The 19992-nt window shown below is 35.4% G+C and overlaps 1 protein-coding gene across 1 annotated transcript in view; it reads right to left on the bottom strand.

The window, feature by feature from the left end:
* The window catches only part of LRRIQ3 (leucine-rich repeats and IQ motif containing 3), a 248551-nt gene that overhangs the window by 146307 nt on the left and 82252 nt on the right, over positions 1 to 19992 (bottom strand). Inside the window, exon 5 of the mRNA XM_006831090.1 lies at positions 1705 to 1861. Coding sequence (XP_006831153.1) covers positions 1705 to 1861 — 157 coding nt within the window. The remainder of the gene's footprint in view (positions 1 to 1704; positions 1862 to 19992) is intronic.

The raw sequence follows: 19992 nt of genomic DNA, 5'->3' as shown, positions 1-19992 counted from the left end.
GGGTCTATATCTTATTTACAGTTCATTCTTGGCAAATACAGTTTGACTGTTTATTTTGACTTCTGATTATAAACAATAAAAAGGCATAGGACATTGCACATAATCAATCCTAGGATATAGCAGAATAGTTCTTTAAAACATATACAAATAGTAATGTGATTAGTAGAATTATTTCCAATGTGACAGTGCTTTGGAAAACTCCTTATAATGAATATTTATTGCCTAAATTTTCATAACATACAAAATACTTCCAACATCCTAACAATTATCTCCTATGTAACATAGATGTTAAATAGAATAACCTTTGTTATTTTGTATTATTTAAGCATATATAATAATAGTAACTTATAATACATATGTCAAATAAATGTGAATAAATAACTATATATGCAATTTACACATATGAATAGGTATATACATATATACAAATGTATGTGAATATGAAGGGGCTTCAAAAAATTCATGAGAAACTGAATTAAAAGATAATAGAATTTTTCCACAAACAGTTTGAAGCCCTTACGTATATTATCTATCAAAGATATCCAAATTGGTCATCCGTATACAACATTCACTGTCAGCCTACTGTGTATAAAGAATTGAAAAATCTGGTGGCATTCCCTGAAATAAATTAGTTTACATCGTATATATAATCAAAACATATTACATTAAATTTATACTTCGATAGAATATCCTACTATCTGAAGCAAATAAACACAGTTCACACAGTACTGATAAGGAAAAAGTTTTAAATAGGATCAATCTACTTTTCAACCTATGTTTGATTCAGTGTGTAACTTGTGAGATTTATAGGCTTGAGGGTATTAATAAATTAGAGCATAGATTTTCATTTACATTGATATCACAGTAATGACATTCTATATCTTTTGGCTTCTTTTTGCCCGGTTTACTTTAGAACAGATCCATATAAAAACGAGTTGTTTTTTTTTTTTATTGTAAACAAAACACTTCATGAAGACTTTACTCTAGTCACTTATACAATGCCATAGCCTTGATTTGTATCATTATCTAAGTCCAAATCAAAACAAAACAGTAAAAATAGAAAAAACAGAAACTCTGTAATTAGTAGGACTTAGAATCAAATCCTAGTTATGTCAGTTAACTGTGACTTTTGGTAAGTTAAATTAACCTCACTTGGTTTCCTTATTTTAAAAAATGATATAAAATAATACCTATGTTATAATGCTGTGGAAAATAAATTACATACCATATGAAAAATATCTAGCACAATGCAGGGCACATAGTAGGCATTCAATAAATGTAAGTAAGTGTCTTTCTATCCTCAACCAATAAATGATTTGGAATAAAATGCTGAGTAAATGTTAGGCTATACATAGAATTTACAGACTCTAATAAATTAAATATTTATTTATGTTTGAAACCACTGAGAACAGGTTTTATATTAAGATTAATGACTACTTGCAGCAAATTAAAAAGTAAAAAAAAATACATATATATACATAAATTACAAATAGCAGTTATAAGAATACTTGATGCATCACCAAAATTATATTTGAAATACATTATTATATAATTTCCTCACATCAAGGAAAATCTGAACCGAAATATTAATAATATAATGAAAGATATGTAAAAGAGATTAAATAAATTTTTACTAGTGCTATAAATAATAAGTAGCATCTTAAATAACAATATTTTTTTAAATGATAAACTGATTATACTTACATGTTTCCAGTGTGTAAATGTTTCTTTTATTTCAGTGTCAGGTTTAAAAAAGAGATTCTTAAGGAGTTTATCATCATATTCTTTGTATATGTAAATCCATTTTGTTTCACAACTCCTAGTAAGCTTGTTCTGATGTTTTTTACGCATAAAAATGTGTCTATATAAAGTGGGGAAAAAATTGTCACTTAGAAAAAGGAAAATGAGATAATTACTCACAAGTTAGAAAACATAGTTAAATTTAATGTAATCATTGTTTTTACAAAACTACTATGTATTTAGGTACTTAAGATTGTCCATCAACATTCAAGGGATTAATAAAGGCTGAAAAGCATTTGATGTTATGAATTTTCAAACAATTATTGTAGTTAAATCCAGCTATGAATTTTAAATCATAATGGTAAAGTGAACATCACTGAATTATCTATAAATTCTTACCAGTTAAGAAGGATCATTATATTTTCACCTACTGAGGATAAGCTAGAGCAGTGTTTTTCACCAGAAATATGAGACAGAAAATTGTTTTTAAAATTGTTACTAGACACAAATAAGTTAAAAAAAAATGAAATTAATTCCAGTACTGTTTTATTTAATCAGGAATACCCAAAATATTGTTGTTATCGTTGTTAAGGGCATTGAGTCAGTTCTGACTTACAGAGACCCTGTATAGGGTTTCCGAGGAGTGGCTGGTGAGCTTGAACTGCTGACCTTGTGTTTCAAACCAACTTTTCACCCAGCCCCTATTAATAAGGCAGATACTCTGGTCCAGGTCCTAATTCAAGAATAATAGAGCTTTGATTACCTTTGTCCCAATTTATTTATCAGGTGGAGTTTCCACAGAAGGAGAGGCAAGTCAAGAAGGCCAATGTCTGCCAACCCCACTTTAGAACTCTGCACATGATGAAAAATGACTGACTCACTTCTGAGAAATGCCAGCCAGTTTCATCACCAACTCCAGGGTAGTGGCATAGAAATTCTTTTCTGGGATTAGAGGTTTTCTTTGAATTTATTTTGAAATTTAGGGAAATTCAAGACTAAAGACGGTCTTGAAAACAGTGGCTATTCTGATGGTGAGTAAATAAGAGATAGCAGTGCTGTAGGATCAGCACTTGGCTTCAAACCACAAGGTCACAATCAAATTCACCAGGTAACCCTATACAGAATCAATATGAATCAGAACCGACTTGACAGCACTTAACAATAGTAACAACAACAGTAGCTCCACAAGATCAAAAAGCTAACCAACACGCCAATTAGAAGTTTGCCAGAGAGACCAGGTAAAGAGACAGCTAAGAAAAGCCTTCTGGGATCAGAGAAAACCTCAAACACTGGCTTCAAATTATCCCTATAAGGGATCAACATATAAACTGATTGGACTGAGGAGCAATCTATGCACCAGAGCATTTTCAAAAACAATACAGACACCAGAAGCTAAGAGCTGGTTGGTATACTAATGAAAATTGACAGCAGAGAGATCAGAGAAACAAAGAGAGTCCTGATAGAACCACTCTCATCCTGTGCATATGCCAGGATATGCCCTTAAATTAGTGATATCAGTAGCTGAGCACTTCAGGGGAAATATACTTCTCTAATACAGTGTGTAAGGAGCTCTAATAGCATAGTCGTTATGGGTTGGACTGCTAACTTCAAGGTCAGCAATTCAAAACTACAAGCTGTTCTGTGGGGGTAAAGATGAGGCTTTCTGTTCCTGTAAAGGTTTACTGCCTCATAAAGCCTATGCAGAGTCACTATGAGTCAGAACTGAATTCACAGCACACCACCACCAATATAGTATATGGAGTCCTGTTTTGATGCTGTAGGCTAACTTGCTAGACTGCAAAAGTTGTTTGAACTGCAAAGTAAGTGGTTCAAGCTCACCAGCCACTCCTCAGAAATCCTATGCAGGGTTGCTAGGAGTCAGAACAGACTTGACAGCACTTAACAACAATGATATAGTGTGTATATTTCTTGTGTGGTTATGTAGGAGTAGCACTGGACAGTGAGCCACAAGGTCAGCAGTTCAAGCACACCAGGAGTTGGAACTAACTTCACAGCACTTAACAACAACAACAGCAGCAATGTAGTCCCACAAAAGTCACTAAATAACCAAGAAAAGAAAAATATATCCTAGGGATTAAGGGTAGTACTAGCATCCAGGGTTGGTATTGTATAGTCTCTAAAATACCCAACAACCAAAAAAATTTGAGACACGAAAGAAGCATGAGAAGTAACCTAAATGAGCAAACAAGAGAAACTACTTTTGACAGATGACAAAGTAAATAAAGACTTCAAGGCAGCTATTATAAATATGTTTAAAGGAAAACAAGTTTCAATTCATAAAGGAAGCTATGATGACATTCATTCTTCAGAGACGATCAAGAGCATAAACATTACTAAAAAGAATCATCTGGAAATTCTAGAGTTGAAAAGTATACTAACTGAAACAAAAAGTCACTAGAAAGACTCAACCATAGGCTTGAGTTAAAAGAAGAAAATTTTCTGTAATCTTGAAGATAGTTTTATAGAAAAAATAAAATCAGAAAAACAAAGAAAACAGACAACCTGACCCTTTCAGTAAGATGAGCCACCAGAAAGTGTACTAACATACAAGTAATGGAAGAAGAAGCAGGAAAAGAGAAAGGCACAAAAAATATTTGACGCAACATTGCTGTACTGTCTAGTTAGTTCAAATTCATAGAGACCCTGTATTTTGTTTCCCGGGATTGGCTGGTGGGTTTCAACAGCTGACCTTAGGTTAGCAGTACAGTGCTTGACCTACAATGCCACACCAGGACTTCATTAGAAGTAACAGTGACTGAAAAATCTTAAAAATGATTTTAAAACATAATCTACAATTACCTGAAACTCATCAAATTTGCTAGTTATTATTGTTTGGTTCCAATTCATGGCTACATTATGTAAACAGAGAAAAAATCATTGCCTGGTTCTGTACCGTTCACACAAATTGTTCATATGTTGCAACCACCTTATCAATCCAACTGATGAAATGTTTCCTTCGTTTGTGATGATTTTTCACTTTACCAAACATGATATCCTTTACTAGAAATTGATCCTCCCTTATCATATGTCCAAAGTAGACAAGATCAAATTTCACAGTTCTTGTTTCTAAGTACTAATCTGGTGTACTTCCAAGACATGATTTATTCATACATCTGAAAGCCCATAATACAGTGAATATCCTTCATGGACACAACTCTAATGTGTCAATTCTCCTTAAATCTGCCTTTTTCATTATCCAGCTATCACAAACATATGATGCAATTCAAACAGCCAAACCTTAGGTCATATGAATACCCCATCACCCAGTCAATATAAACTCATAATAAGCCTATGTAGGGTTTTCAAGACTATAAATCTTTATGGGAGTAGATAGTTTCATCTTTCTCCTATAGAGCAGCTGACAGTGTGAACCATCAATTTTGCATGCAGCAACCCAATGCTTACCCTGTGGTGCCCCCAAAACTCCTTAAAGCTTGGGTCAGGAACACTTTAATCATCAAAGTGACATCATTGGTTTTTAAACTTTTGCACAGGTCTTTTGCATCACATTTTACTAAGGCTATACACTGTTTAATTTATTCACTGAATTTCCATGGACATTGATTGTTGATCCCTATAGAATAAAGTACTTGACAACTTCCAGTTCTTTAGTGTTTATCATGATGCTATTTATATGGAAGGTGGTAAACAAATTACAGGAGTCCTGGTATGGCACTGAGGGTTAATGCATTATTGGTCTGTAAGGTTGGTCTGAACTGCAAGGTCAGTGGCTCAAGCTCACTAACCACTCCTTTGAAACCCTGTAAGAGTGACTGTGAGTCAAAAATGACTCAACGGCACTTAACAACAACAACAACAACAACAAACAAACTACAAATATGAGTAATCTACAACCAGACATATCATAGTAAAGAAAATGTTTAAATTTTAACATAAAGAAAAGATCTTGAAAATAACAAAAGAAAAGTAACTAGTTAAAATAGAATCCCAATAAGATTATTCACTCATCAGAAACCATGGAGGACAGAAGGTAACGAATGACCTATTAAATGTTCTTAAAGAAAAAAAAAAGCTGATAAACAAAAATGTTATGTTCAGTGAGATGGGTTGACACAGTGGCTGCAACACTGGGCTAAAACAGAAAAACAATTGTGAAGATGTGCAGGATTGGGCAGTATTTCACTCTGTTTTACATAGGGTCACCATGATTCCAAATGGGCTGGACAGCACCTAGCAAGAACAAAGGTTTATTAAAAAGCTTTTGGTTCTTATAACTAACTACAGGTGTTGTTATTTTTTGTTTGTTTAATAAATTTCTACTGAAACACTAAAAAAAATTTTTTATAGACAGTAATTTTGGCATCTCCCCCTCTGACAGTGTCATCATATTGTGGGTTCTACAAACCTCCTTCGGTTGCCCTGTGATTCCACTGGTTTCATCAGCAAAGTCCAAGAAAGGTTGTAAGGCTCGCCAGGTTTCCCCTTATGGAAAATCCCTGAGGAGTCTTCTGTGTTCCAACCTCAGCTAAGAAAAATTTTATATCCCACTTAATTATAATCTAGGGCACAATCTTGCAATAGATTGAAGAGGCAAATGATATGCATAGTATTTTCTCTGCCAAAAGAAAAGAGTTAGCTATTATTAATGTAATTTTTATATACCAAGCATTTAAAGACATGACATGTTGCAGACGTGAAGAAATACACTATACTTCCTTGACTACTAGGTGCATCCATTCCTGAAGCGATCTTGTATAGGGGAACCACAGCAGAAGGCCATTATGGAAAATAACAAATTATGGAAAGCTAGAACGTACAAAGACTTTAAAAATCATCCAGTTCAGTGGTCCCTGAAAGTATCTAGATAGCAGGAGAATTGTAAAAACTTTCAGTATGCAGGACTTATTTTAATAGTTTCTGATCTAATTGTTGATGTGGAGAGCCTGAGAAAGGGTTACATCTACAAAAATAAATAAATAAAGAGATCTAAAAATGGTAAATAGAAAGTTTAACAAGGTGAACTCTATGAATACGTGCTTGAAGAACTTTGTTCCTGATCAACAAAACGGTGTTGCAACTGCCCCCAAAATGGCACCAAATAAAGTCCTGCTTAAGCTTTGGTTTCCTGAAAGTCTTTGTTACACCAAGAGACCATCCCCCCAGTAGTTTCTGGTTTCTGGAACATCTCCATAACTCTACCCATTAAAAGCCCACCAAAACCCTCTCGGATCCTCCCATTACCATACTGGGCCCACACTGCCTTAAATACACAAGTCTGTAACGGATAGGCAGGCTCTTTGTCTCTTAACTTTGAGTTCCCCCTCCCAGGTTTATTCTCACTAAACCTGCTTGCTGTTGAAGCCATGTTTCTCTCCTTGTCTCTTTCTTTCTTATTCCTTACAGTACTTGACTGTCTTCTCTTAACTTCTTTAAAAGGCATAAAATTTTATAAAGTAATAATTATAATAATATACTTCGATTTATAATAAAATAATATGTATATCATTATTTGCACAAAAAGGAGAAAGAGGGAATAGAAATATATGGGAATATTATTCTTATATCTCATTGGAGTTAAGTTACTGTAAATCTGAAGTAGATTATGTTACCATATGTGTGGTAAACCCTAGAAAACCACCAATAAAATTACTATAAATATATAATAAATTTAAATGTTAGAATAGAAAATACTCACTTATCGCAACAAAAGCAGTAAAGGAAAACAAAATGAGAAAAAGATATAAGTTGTATAGAAAGCAAGTGATACCACATTATGGAGAAATTATAGAAGAATATCATTAATGTGACATGCAAGAAAATGTTAAATAAAAATTAAAAATAGTTATAGCGATATATCAACAGGGAGCTACTGAAAATTTAAGGTGGATTCAGAAGGGGATGCGAAACTAGGGATATCATTGCTGATGTCAGAAAGATGTTTACTTGTGCTTTAATGACTATGCAAAGGCATTATATTTTAAATAAACTATAAATAACATTGTGAAGAATAGATATTCCCGAATGCATAATTGTGCTCAGGAGGACCCTGTACACATACCAAGAAGTGGTCATTAGAACAGAATAAAGAAATACTAAATGGTTCAGCATGAAATGTGTGTCAGGGTTGTATACTTTCATCATACTTAATTAATCTTTATGCTGAGAAAATACTCTGATAAACTGTATTACATTAAGAAGAACTTGGCATGATAATTGAAGTAAGACTCATTAACAACCTGCAATATGAAGACACAACCTTTTACAGGGGAGCAAAGGAGACTTGAATTACTCATTTATGGAGATCAAAGACTATAGTTTTTAGTATGGATCTCACCTCAATGTAAAGAAACAAAAGTACCTCACAACTGAAACACTAAATAACATCATGAAGAAAAGACTGAAGTTGTCAAAGACTTTTGCTTGGATTCACAATCAACACTCATGAAAGCAACAGTCAAGAAATCAAAAAATATACTGCATTGGGTAAATCTGCTGCAAAAGACATTTTTTTTAAACAAATTCATAGATATATTTATTAAACAAAAACATCAAAATGTGAAACTACTGTTTCTCGACATATCTGCCACGTACGTCTATACACTTTTTTGTTTTGATTCAACAAATTAATTATATGCTTTGTTTCATCTCTCCCTGCTAAAACAGTTACTTCCTGCCTGTGCCTTCCCTTGTACATTTTATGTTTCAAAAATGAACAGAGCAAAAAATTTTATATACACATATAAAACAAAAAATATATATTCATTTAAATGTCCTAAAGACTTATTCTGCAAGGCAGCCTCCTACCCACAGGCACAAGGCCATACTCAGTCGCTGGGCCTAGAGCCCACAGCTGTTCTATCTTTTCATGCCAGCGTCTCTGCTGTTGCCACCTTTCTAGGCAGGATCTCATGCTCCACTCTCGTTTTGCTTTCTTCTTGGTCCTGGGATTCTCTGTTTCTGAAATGAAACATTAACTATTCCCCCTTTTTATTACCCATCTTCTATAATTATAGTTGTGACCACCACAATTAATTCTACAAACAATTACTCTCAATTGAATAATAAAATCATATCATCATCATCCCCCATCCTCTTTCACCAGATCCATCTGAAGAAAAGGAGAACTACTCAGATGTCTTTAATGTGTTAAAGAACAAAGACATCACTTTGAGGACTCACCTGACCCAAGCCATGGTATTTTCAACAGCCTCATCTGCATATGAAAGTTGGAGAATAAATAAGAAAGTGGGTAGAAGAATTGATGCATTTGTTTTATGGTATTGGAAAAGAATACTGAAAGTACCAGAGACTGTCAAAAGAACAAATAAATCTGTTTGGAAGAAGTACAGCTAGAATGCTCTTTAGAAACAAAATGGTGAGACTTCATCTCATGTACTTTGGAAATGTTGTTAGGAGGGACCAGTCCTTGGAGAAGCACATCATGATTGGTAAAGAGACAGGTCAGTGAAAAAGAGGAAGACCCTCAAGGAGATGGACTGACACAGTGCCAACAACAATGGGCCTAAGCATAAACATCTATGTGAGATGATGCTGAAGCGGGCAGTGTTTCGTTCTGTTGTACACAAGTTCTCTCTGAGTCAGAACCAACTTGATGGGACCGAGTAGCAACAAACACTGAATTAGCAAGTATTGAACTATTGATACTAGATAAAACACAGTTAGGTTCTTAAGGTCGATATGATGTTTTCATTAACTGATTAACACAAACTCACTGCCATTGAGTCAATTCCAACTGACTCTTAGAACTGAGAATCATTTCATAGGGTTTCTGAGTCTGAAAATCGTTATAAAAATAGACTGCTTCAACTTTCTCTGGGGGAACAACTAGTTGGGTTCAAGCCACCAACCTTTCAGCTACTAGCCCAACACTTAACCTAGTACATCACAAGATCTCATTACCTGAACAACACATAACCTTATTTTGTATTTCTGTTTTAAAATCCATTATTTAATATATTTTGTTGATTTCTTATAATTAAATTCATGGCTAACTCCAATCTAAAACATATATTTTTCTAAGATGTATCCAAGCATTCTTGTGCTTAGGAAAACTATACAGAACTTCAGCATTCTGTTTGGAGGCCATCTGAAAGACAGAAATAACCTGTAAAATACACAAAAATATAAGAAATTTGGCACTGAGAACACTGCAAAAACAGCTATTTGCATGAGAGCTGTCAATTTGTTCCACCTTAGCTGGGAACATTTGTGCCAGGTGAGTCAAAGTCTTCATTTCTCAGTGTATGTGCATGTCCACAAATTACTGTAAAAAGTCATGAATATTAATTTTGGTATTACAAATAAATTTTGCTAAGTAAAAAACAAAAAAACAAAAAACCAGAATCCATTGATAATGAGATCAAATGTATCTTATTATTTTTCTCTTTTATTTATTTATATTTTTTTCTTGGCTGGGCTTTTGGTTTTTCCAGATAATTAGCACTTAGTTTTATATAAGTATTTTTTTCCTAATTATATTTTTTAATCAGCTGTTAACAATATTGACTTTCTACCCAACTTTTCCATTTTATTGTTGTTTTCTTTTAAACTTAAATTTGATTAAAAGATCTAAATTTTTCTGTAACTATCATTTCTGCTGTATTCCATTTGTGGGGATCATGACAAGCTATGGACAACATTGCAAAGTATGAGTATTCTGGAACACTTAATTGTGCTTATAATGAATCTGGGCATGGACCAAGAGGCAGTTGTTGAAACAGAACATGGGAACACTGAATGGTTTAAAATTAAGAAAGGTGTGCGACAGAGTTGCATTCTTTACCATACTTATTCAACTTGTATGCCAAGCAAATAATCTGAGAAGCTGGGTTGTCTGAGAAAAACGTGGCATCAGGATTGGAGGAAGACTCATTAACAACCTGCCTACTGAAAATGAAAAGGACTTGAAGATACTTACTGATGAAGATCAAAGAGCACAGCCTTTGGTATGGATTGCATCTCAATGTAAAGAAAACAAAAATCCTCACTTCTGGACTAATAAACACCATTCTTATCAATGGAGAAAAGATTGAAGTTGTCAAGGACTTCATTCTTCTTGGATCAACTATCAACACTCATGGAAGCAGCAGTCAAGAAATCAAACGACATATTGTATTAGTCAAATCTGTTGCAGAAGACCTTTTTAAAGTGTTGAAGAGCAAAGATGTCAGCTTGAGGACTAAGGTATGCGTGACCCAAGCCATGGTATTTTCAATAGCCTTATATGCATGCAAAAGCTAGACCTTGTACGCATTTCAATAGCCATATATGCATGCAAAATATTTCTTCCACAATAAGAAATATTGTGGAAGAATTGATGCATTTGAGTTATGGTGTTAGAGGAGAATATTGAAAGTGCCATGGGTTGCCAAAAGAACCAACAGGTCTGTGTTGGAAGAAGTACAGCCAGAGTGCTCCTTGGAGGCCAGGATGGCCAAACTTTGTCTCTCATACTTTGAACACACTGTCAGGAGGAACCAGTTGCTGGAGAAGGATATAATGTTTAGTAGGGTGGAGGGTCAGAGAAAAAGAGGAAGACCCCCAGTGAGATGGATTGGCAAAGTGGTAGCATAAATGGGCTCAAGCGTGGCAACAATTGTGAGGCTGGTCCATGACCAGGCATTGTTTTGTTTTGTTGGGCATAGGGTCCCTATGAGTCGGTACTGACTCATGGACCTAACAACAACAACACCGAATCCACCAAAAGGAACTGTTACATTGTAATGTGACTTTCTGTCTTAAGCAGACTGTCCTATAAAGTAGGTAGCTAAAGCCAACTGATCATAGTTATAAAGCTGACTGTTAAAATAAAAACAAAAAAACAAAAGCAAAACAGCTCCATAGTCATTGTTTTAGTGTCAATTCTGAATTATGGAAATCTCAGGTGTTATAAGGTAAAACTGTTCCACATGGTTTTCTTAGCTGGAATCTTTTTGGAAGTAATTTGCCAGGCTTTCTGTGGGTTTCTGAGTGAGTTTAAAAAGTTAGCAGTCAAACACAAATCATTTGTACCATCCAGGAACCCACTAAGTGCCATGCTTTGTGTGTGATTGTTCTGGTGGCACAATAATTAAAATAAATGCTCAGCTGCTAACCAAAAGGTTGAAAGTCCAAACCCACCTAGCAACACTATGGGAGATAGAGCTGGTGATTTGTTCCTTTATAAATTACACTGTCGGGCAGTTCTACTCCGTTACACAAGTAACTATGAAGCAAAACTGACTCAACAGCACTTAACAACAAATCATTCTTGTATAAGGAATGGCCAGAATCTAGTTATCTGGATCCATAATGGGAAACAGGAACAGTGATCCTGTTGCAACAGCTTGGATCATTAGGGCATGCACCTGCTGAAATGTGCTAACTGACTGTGTTTCTCTTGCTCCAAATACAGGAAGACCTACAGACTGTTGAAATGAATCTATCTACCCTTCTATGCCATCCTTCTGCCAGTAAGTTAAATGAGAATGAGAAAATTGTAATAAAGATTAATTGATTGTGTATCTATGTAAAGCGCATTCAATTTGAAAGAAAACAAACACTTCTGAAAAAGAAAAACGAGTTCCTAAAATGATTAATATGGAAATCTATTTTTATTATGAATTTCTGTGGAAATAAATCTCTAAAACATCATATGCAATGTTATTGCAATTAAAATTATTCTGAACAAATGTGACGTAAAAAGAGGGAGTGATTCAGTTTAATTCTGACAACTTAAGTAAAGCCATTAGTCAACTCAGTGAGATGAACATATAAGACCAAGAATAATATAATTGATTGATAATATTAAATTATTCAAATTATTTATACATCATAAAGTGTTTCTATTTTACTATTATATTATTAAATAATAGAATGATTTTATTAGGAAATAGAAAAAAGCAGTGTTCCACAATAGCAACAGACTAAGCAAAACCAATCTTAAAGCTGCAAATTTTAGACAACATTGGCTAGAATCTATATCTGTATTTACAGATATAGATTGAAGATATCTACAATGTACGAAGCTAGACATTATTTTAGATCTGTGCCTATCTGTGCCTGGCAAATTACTTTATTGCATTTTTTCATAGGAATATTGACCTAAATATACAATTTCAAACACAATTTACTTTAAAAACTTGTTTTGCTGCTATCCTCAATATACCTGGTTTTAAGACAGTAATTGAATTAAATTAATTTTAATTATAAACATTGTTTAACTAAGTAATTCTACACAATTTATGCTAACAACAAAAAAAAGAATCTTAGAACTTTTCATCTAAGGATTCTAAAATCAGGCCTTAAAATGTACTCTGCAATTAGCAGAGGTAACTAACACTTGAGCAAAAGTTGTATTACTGAAAGTGACCTACATTAGTCAAATCTGCTGCAAAAGACCTTTTAAAAGTGTTGAAGAGCAAAGATGTTAGCTTGAAGACTAAGGGTGCGCCTGACCCAAGCCATGGTATTTTCAATAACTTCATATGCATGTGAAAGCTGGACAGTGTATAAGGAAGACCGTAGAATAATGATGTTTTTGAGTTATGGTGTTGGAGGAGAATATTGAAAGTGCCAGGGGCTGCCAAAGAACCAATAGATCTGTTTTGGAAGAAGTAAAGCCAGAGTTCTCCTTGTAGGCCAGGATGGCCAAACTTCATCTCTTATTCTTCTAACATATTGTCAGGAGGGATTAGTTGCTGGAAGGATATCATGTTTGTTAAGTTTGAGGGTCAGAGAAAAAGAGGAAGACCCCCAGAGAGATGGATTGGCCAAGTGGCAACATCGATGGACTCAAGCGTGGGAACAATTGTGAGGCTGGCCCAGGACTGGGCAGTGTTTCATTCTGTCATGCATATAGTTGCTGTGAGTCAATATCAACTGAATAGCATGTAACAACGACAACAACGTTTTTAAATGATCATATTTTGTTAAGTGCATTGTAAATTCCCATTATGTAAAGTGTATATTTTATATGAATCTATGTAAATGAGATTCACCTAAGTTGAGACATTATTATGTTGACTATTCTCTGACAATTCTTAACTACTTTTCCAATTAGTGAAGGATTTGTGATGTACATAAACTTAATGCATTACTACTGGTTGTTAGTGTTCAAAGTTGTAGCCTCATAATCAATTATTGTTGCTAAGTGCTGTTGAGTAGGTTCTGACTCATCGTGAGTGACCCAGTATAGGGTTTCCTAGGAGTGGTTGATAGGTTTTAAGCGCTGATGTTGATGTTAGCAATCCAGTGCTTACATTACAGTGCCACACCAAGACTCCATAATCAGCTATAACCCATTTAATTTTTACTTCATTTTGGGGTCTTCCTGTTAGTAAATCTTGTTTGTTATCTTTTACCCCCAAAACATGTGCCCTTAAGTTTAATGGTCTAACTGACTACTTTCCTAGTTCTGACCTTTAAAGTAACTCTCTAGATAACAATCACTGTCATCTTATTTGACAGAATACCTTATTTACCAGTTAGTGCATTTGTCACAATGTCAGTATATCCCTTGATCAAATACTTCTTGAGTAATAAACAAGAAAGTTTCTAAGTTAGTTAACAAATCAGAATCTGACCTTGAACAAATTTCTGTGGTGCTTATTAATGCAATATAACTATATTTTCTATGAATTTTACAGTTCAAGATAATGACATTGGTATTTTTCTACTACCTAATAACTTTGCTTTCTTGGATATAGCTTCAAACAAGCCTTAAATTCAATCCAAAAGCCTATTACAATACATAAAAGAAAGGGGTAGCAAATTATTTACCATATATTAAATTCCATTAGAAATTTTTGCTTATCTTCATTATTGTCTTATATATCAGGAGTCAGTGTTTTTTTTCTGTAGACTCAGTGTTGTTATTGTTAAGTGCCATTGAGTTGATTCCAACTCATAGTAACCCTGTGTAGAGTTTCCAAGGAGCAGCTGGTAGGTTTAAACTGCTGACCTTGTGGTTCACAGTCCTGTGATGATCCACAGTGTCACACCAGAATTCCTGTATAGGACTACTAGATAGACACTATTTTAAGCTTTGTGGTATATATATATTGTCTGTCACATGTTCTTTTTCCTTTTTTTTTTTATTTACACAATTTAAAAAATAAGAAATCATATTTCATTTCACCAATAGTCTGCAGCTTCTCAACCTCCAGTCTAAATGTTTTAATACTTATATTTGTGCAGGTATGGACAAATATGTTTATATAAATATATACTGCTAGTTGCCATAGTCAATTGTTTGTGAATCATAGTGACTACATGTACATATTTTTTTATTTTCCCCATTCTGCTTTAGTAACTTTGGGGGAAGAACAGAAAACAAATATAGATATACTTATTTAGATAGAGATCCACATCCTGGTGTGGCTCTATGTGTTAATGTGCTAGACTGCAAAGTCAGTTTGAACTGAAAGGTTGGTGGTTCAAGCTCACCAGTCACTCCTTAGAAACCCTCTAGAGGGTTACTATGGGTCAGAACCGATTCAACGGCATTTCACAACAACAACAACACATAAAAACTTAATTGCAAATTAAATTTAAATGATCTGTTTAGCTACAAAAAGAATCTAGAGATATTATATCAGCCTTTACATACTTTATGTTGTAGTTTGCACCAATAAAAATGAATCGAATGTATGCTTAGTAGATCTATAAAGCACTTGAAGGACTTTCCTGTACTGATACATAAAAATCTCTCATGAATGGATATATTAAGCAACATAATCCCTCTTTCATTTTCCTATAGATAAGGTAAGTCAGATGATGTACCTTCAGCTAAATGATTGCTCTCTCCCTGGATTTTAACCTTTTAGGGAGACATCCAAAAGCACAAGGACAATGACTGGGTACTCATGGCAGCTGTAGCAGAATGATAGTGTGGCAAGCAGACAGTAAAAAAAATATATATATATTTTTCAATGACACATCAGACAAGGGACTAATATCTAAAACATATAGGAAACCACAACACCTCTACAAGAAAAAGACAAATAACCCAGTTAAAAAATGGGCACAGAACATGAACAGACACTTCACAAAGGAGGAGATTCAGGAAGCCAACAAACATATGAAGAAATAGTTACAATCACTAGCCATTAGAGAGATGCAAATCAAAACAACAATGAGATATCATCTCACGCCAGCAATAACAGCAAACATTAAAAAAATAGAGTGCAATAAATGCTGGCGGGGATGTGGAGGGACTGGGACCCTCCTACATTGTTGGTGGGATTGCAAAATAGTCCAACCACACTGGAAAGCAATATGGCACTTCCTCAGAAGGTTGGAAATAGAAATACCTTATGATCCAGCAACTCCTCTACTTGGTATTTATCCACAAGATATACGAGCCATAACACGAGTAGATATATGCACACCAATGGTCATAATAGCACTATTTACAACAGCAAAAAGATGGAGACAGCCTAAGTGCCCATCAATGGAAGAATGGATAAACAAACTGCGGGTACCTACACACAATGGAATATTATGCTACCTTGTAGAATAACAAGGAAGCTGCAAGCGACCACATAACATGGATGAACCTTGTTGTTGTTGTTAAGTGCCGTCGAGTCGGTTCCGACCCATAGCGACCCTGTACAGGGTTTCCGAGGGTGTAAATCCTTACGGGAGTAGAAAGCCTCATCTTTCTCCCGCGGAGCAGCTGGTAGTTTAGAACCGCTGACCTTAAGGTTTGCAGCCCGATTCGTAACCACTACGCTACCAGAGCTCCTTAAGGACATATATATACTGATCATCAGGCTGTATGGGATGAGCTGAGAGGAGGGAGGGAACGATGGAGCACAGGATAGGGAACAGACAAAGGTTAGCTTGGGCGTGGGGGTGGGGGTGGGGTGGAGGGACAATACTGAAGAAGGGGGAGGAGAACGGAAGAACAAGGCAGATGGGAGAACAGTTAGGCAGGTTTGCATGGATGGGCTAAGTGAGGCAGATGTAAATAATGATGTATGCACAACCTTGGAAAAAGGCTCTGGGATACTCGATTTGAGGCATGGTTTGAATGGAAAAAGAGGGGAAATACGTTAAGATGCTTGGCTGTCTTTTAAATCTTGGTTTCCCTTGCCTACCATTGTAAAATAGACCCTTGAGGGGGAGAGAAAGGAATAGTCAGACACATCACAATAGAAAACTTTTAACTCTATCTTCAGCATATAACTGATTGGAATACCTTAAAGGGGGCTAGAACTTGCCCAGTGAAAAAAGCTTCCTGCAGAGCCTATGCATTGCATAAGACCATACGTGGAATCCTGACCCCCATCCAGAATCTTCTGAAGTGAAAAATTTCCACTTGAAAGGAAAAGTAGACCAGCCTGGAGCGGCTAGAAGATACTTCTTGAAAGAAAGACCATCAGGAAAAATAAAAAAAAACAACAGCTGTCTGAATGACTACTACAAGAACAAGCAAGCTGTTCGCCCAGGAGCCATCAAGATAAGTGGTAGAGTTCCCTCAGAACAAACCCCCTTCCAAGACTAAGACTCAAGGGGAATACACAAGCAGGCATGCGATCTGGCTGGTGACCACATTGGTGGTAAGGGGAAGTGGGGGGAAAACAGCAATGAAGTTGTAAGCTGGGTCCAACCTGGTTCAATAGACTTGGGTTGATACCTGATTGGCCAGAAGTATGACAAGGCCTGGGAACTCCTGAGCCCAGAGACTGTGACATGGCCACAGAGGACTGAGCAGAGAGTGAAATGCCCAGCTGATATGAAGTGAGGGGAAATACACAAGAACACCTATACTTGCAGATATTACCCACTTGACCTGACTTCAATGGCTGGATGATCAGAACTCAACTAGAAATAGAAAGAAGAGGAAAATAAAGAGTAATCTGCTACAATTTGATGAACTTGACCTATACTTATGGATGTAGTAGCTCAAAAGAGGGAACTAATCCTTACAGTGAGGATCATTCCCACCCCATTGATACACAGGGTTGACAGGGATGGGCAAGTTAGACATTGGCTACCCAAAATGGAAGGGCTACAAAGGCAAGAAGTGACTGGCTTACAAGCTTTCAAGAGGGAGCCTAGTTCCAGAGGGGGCAAGGGAATGTAGAATCTCCACTGAGTGGTTTCTAACCTCTTGGGACAGGGCTGATGAAAAGAGATGGGGATAGGACTCTTGTGGTACAATAGTGAAAAATTGCTATCAGGACTGACTGTGAGGGTGAGAAATGTAAAGGTAAAGGTTTTGTAACAAAAGGAGGGGATTGTTGATTTTGCAGTCCAGGAGTGGAGATCCCTGGAACCATCAAGGGAGAAGAGCAGAATGCGTGACCCTATCCAGAGAAGCAGTGACTCCAGAGATGGAGGCAGAGACAATAATGTGGAGAGCTGGAGTGGCTGGGGATTCTGGACTCAGGGAGGGAGAGGGGCTGTATGCTGACAGTGGGGTCGGGGGGTGGGGGTAGTGAGGCAGACTTGCAGGGTATACCCATTGGTTGTTTGATCACGCACAGAAGGGATTATAATCATTCCAATGAAATGAAATATGATAGGATGAAAGTAAAAATGGTGTTCTCTCATGTAAACTATCACACACTTCACAATAAAAACTTTTTTTAAAAAAAGAAAGAATCTTGAGCATTGTTTCTCTTAAGAAGTCTTGGATCTGCCCTCCCTCTCTAGGTTTCTGCTCATTTCCTAAATACAATTATCGGAGATTCTTGACCATACTTCTGAGCTTCTGCAAAAAGCCTCAGCAAATTATATCAATATCTATTACAAAAGTCTTCTAGAGTTAACTTTTGTTTGCAATTGAGAACCTTAGCTTCTACATAATCTAACCTTGGAAACTTCTCTGTGGAAAGGCAAAACAAAGTACTTGCTTTAACAATTTTATGAAAGTAATAACTCATAAACTAATCATCAACACACAAGCAGAAAAACAACTACAAATATAACTCCTTTGTCTGAAGGCAATGCTACCTTCTAGGCATAATATATAAATTAAAAAATAGTTTTACTGGATATTTCCTTACTAACACATCATTTACTTAGTTTTCTTCTTAATTAAATATGGGCTAAGTATCTAATGGTAGTACATACTCTTCTTTTTATCTACTTCTTTACAATCATCAATTTGTCTCTATAATAGTAACTATGTAGTAATTGCATATCTATCCCACAGGTCTGCTGAGTGGATTGATTGAGTTAATAAACGTAAAATTACACTTATATTTCAAGCTTACGGAACGTATATTTCAATAAAATATAATTTATTAGGAATAAGGTGATTATACTACGTTATCTTTGTAGATGCAAACTAATATAAAAAGTTGGTACACCATTATATAACATGTTCCATTATGTAACATTATACATAATAATTCTGTTAAAATGTAAATTCTGTCAGTGAAGTGACATTAAATATTTTGTTCAATATTATAGCTTGAGAATCTAGGCATTACCTAGCCCATAGGCACATAATAAATATATGTAGACTGAGTTAAATCAATACAAACTGGTAACTGTTCTACTACCAGCCTTTGAGCAGGAGAAAGATGAGGTTTTTTTGCTCCTGTCAAGCTTTACAGCCTCAGAAACCCTTTTCAGGTTGCTATAAATTGGAACCAACTCCACAGCACACCACCACCACCACCACTTTACCTCATACCTGTGACAGATAGGACACATTTGTATAATTTTATAAATAGTGCATCAAAATCTCATAAAAAAATAATATTTACCTGAGGTCCTAGCAAGTGTTAGTAGAATAATAAAAATAGCTTATTTAACTTTGATCCATAAGATGAACATTTTAATCCTACATCTATGCTTGACTAGTTTTGTAAACACAGATAAGTTATTTGTTCTATTGTTTATAAGTTAGATTACATAAAATGTCTGTCATATAACCCAAGTCAGAATTTGAATCCATTTCTGTTCTCTAATCCACTGCTAACTTTGGATAACAACAGAAATTCATAATATTGTGGGATACCTGGTTACACACAAACAGTTCTACATTGCATTAAAATCTGTGAGAGCCAAAACTCAACAGGATTCTGCCTTGTTGTTTAGGCCACGTCATTTGATTTCTTGACTTCTGCTTCCATGAGTGTTGATAGTTGATCCAAGAAGAATGAAGTCCTTAACAGCTTCAATCTTTTCACCATTGAAAGGAATGTTGTTTATTAGTACAGTAGTGAGGATTTTTGTTTTCTTTACATTTAGATGCAATCCATTCCGAAGACTATGCTTTTTGATCTTCATCAGTAAATAGTTAGGCAAGGA

This window comes from Chrysochloris asiatica, unplaced genomic scaffold (assembly GCF_000296735.1).
Source record: "Chrysochloris asiatica unplaced genomic scaffold, ChrAsi1.0 scaffold00002, whole genome shotgun sequence".
NCBI classification, from domain to species: domain Eukaryota; kingdom Metazoa; phylum Chordata; class Mammalia; order Afrosoricida; family Chrysochloridae; genus Chrysochloris; species Chrysochloris asiatica.
The sequence above is the reverse complement of the archived record's forward strand: the minus strand, read 5'-3'. Positions and strand labels throughout refer to the sequence as shown.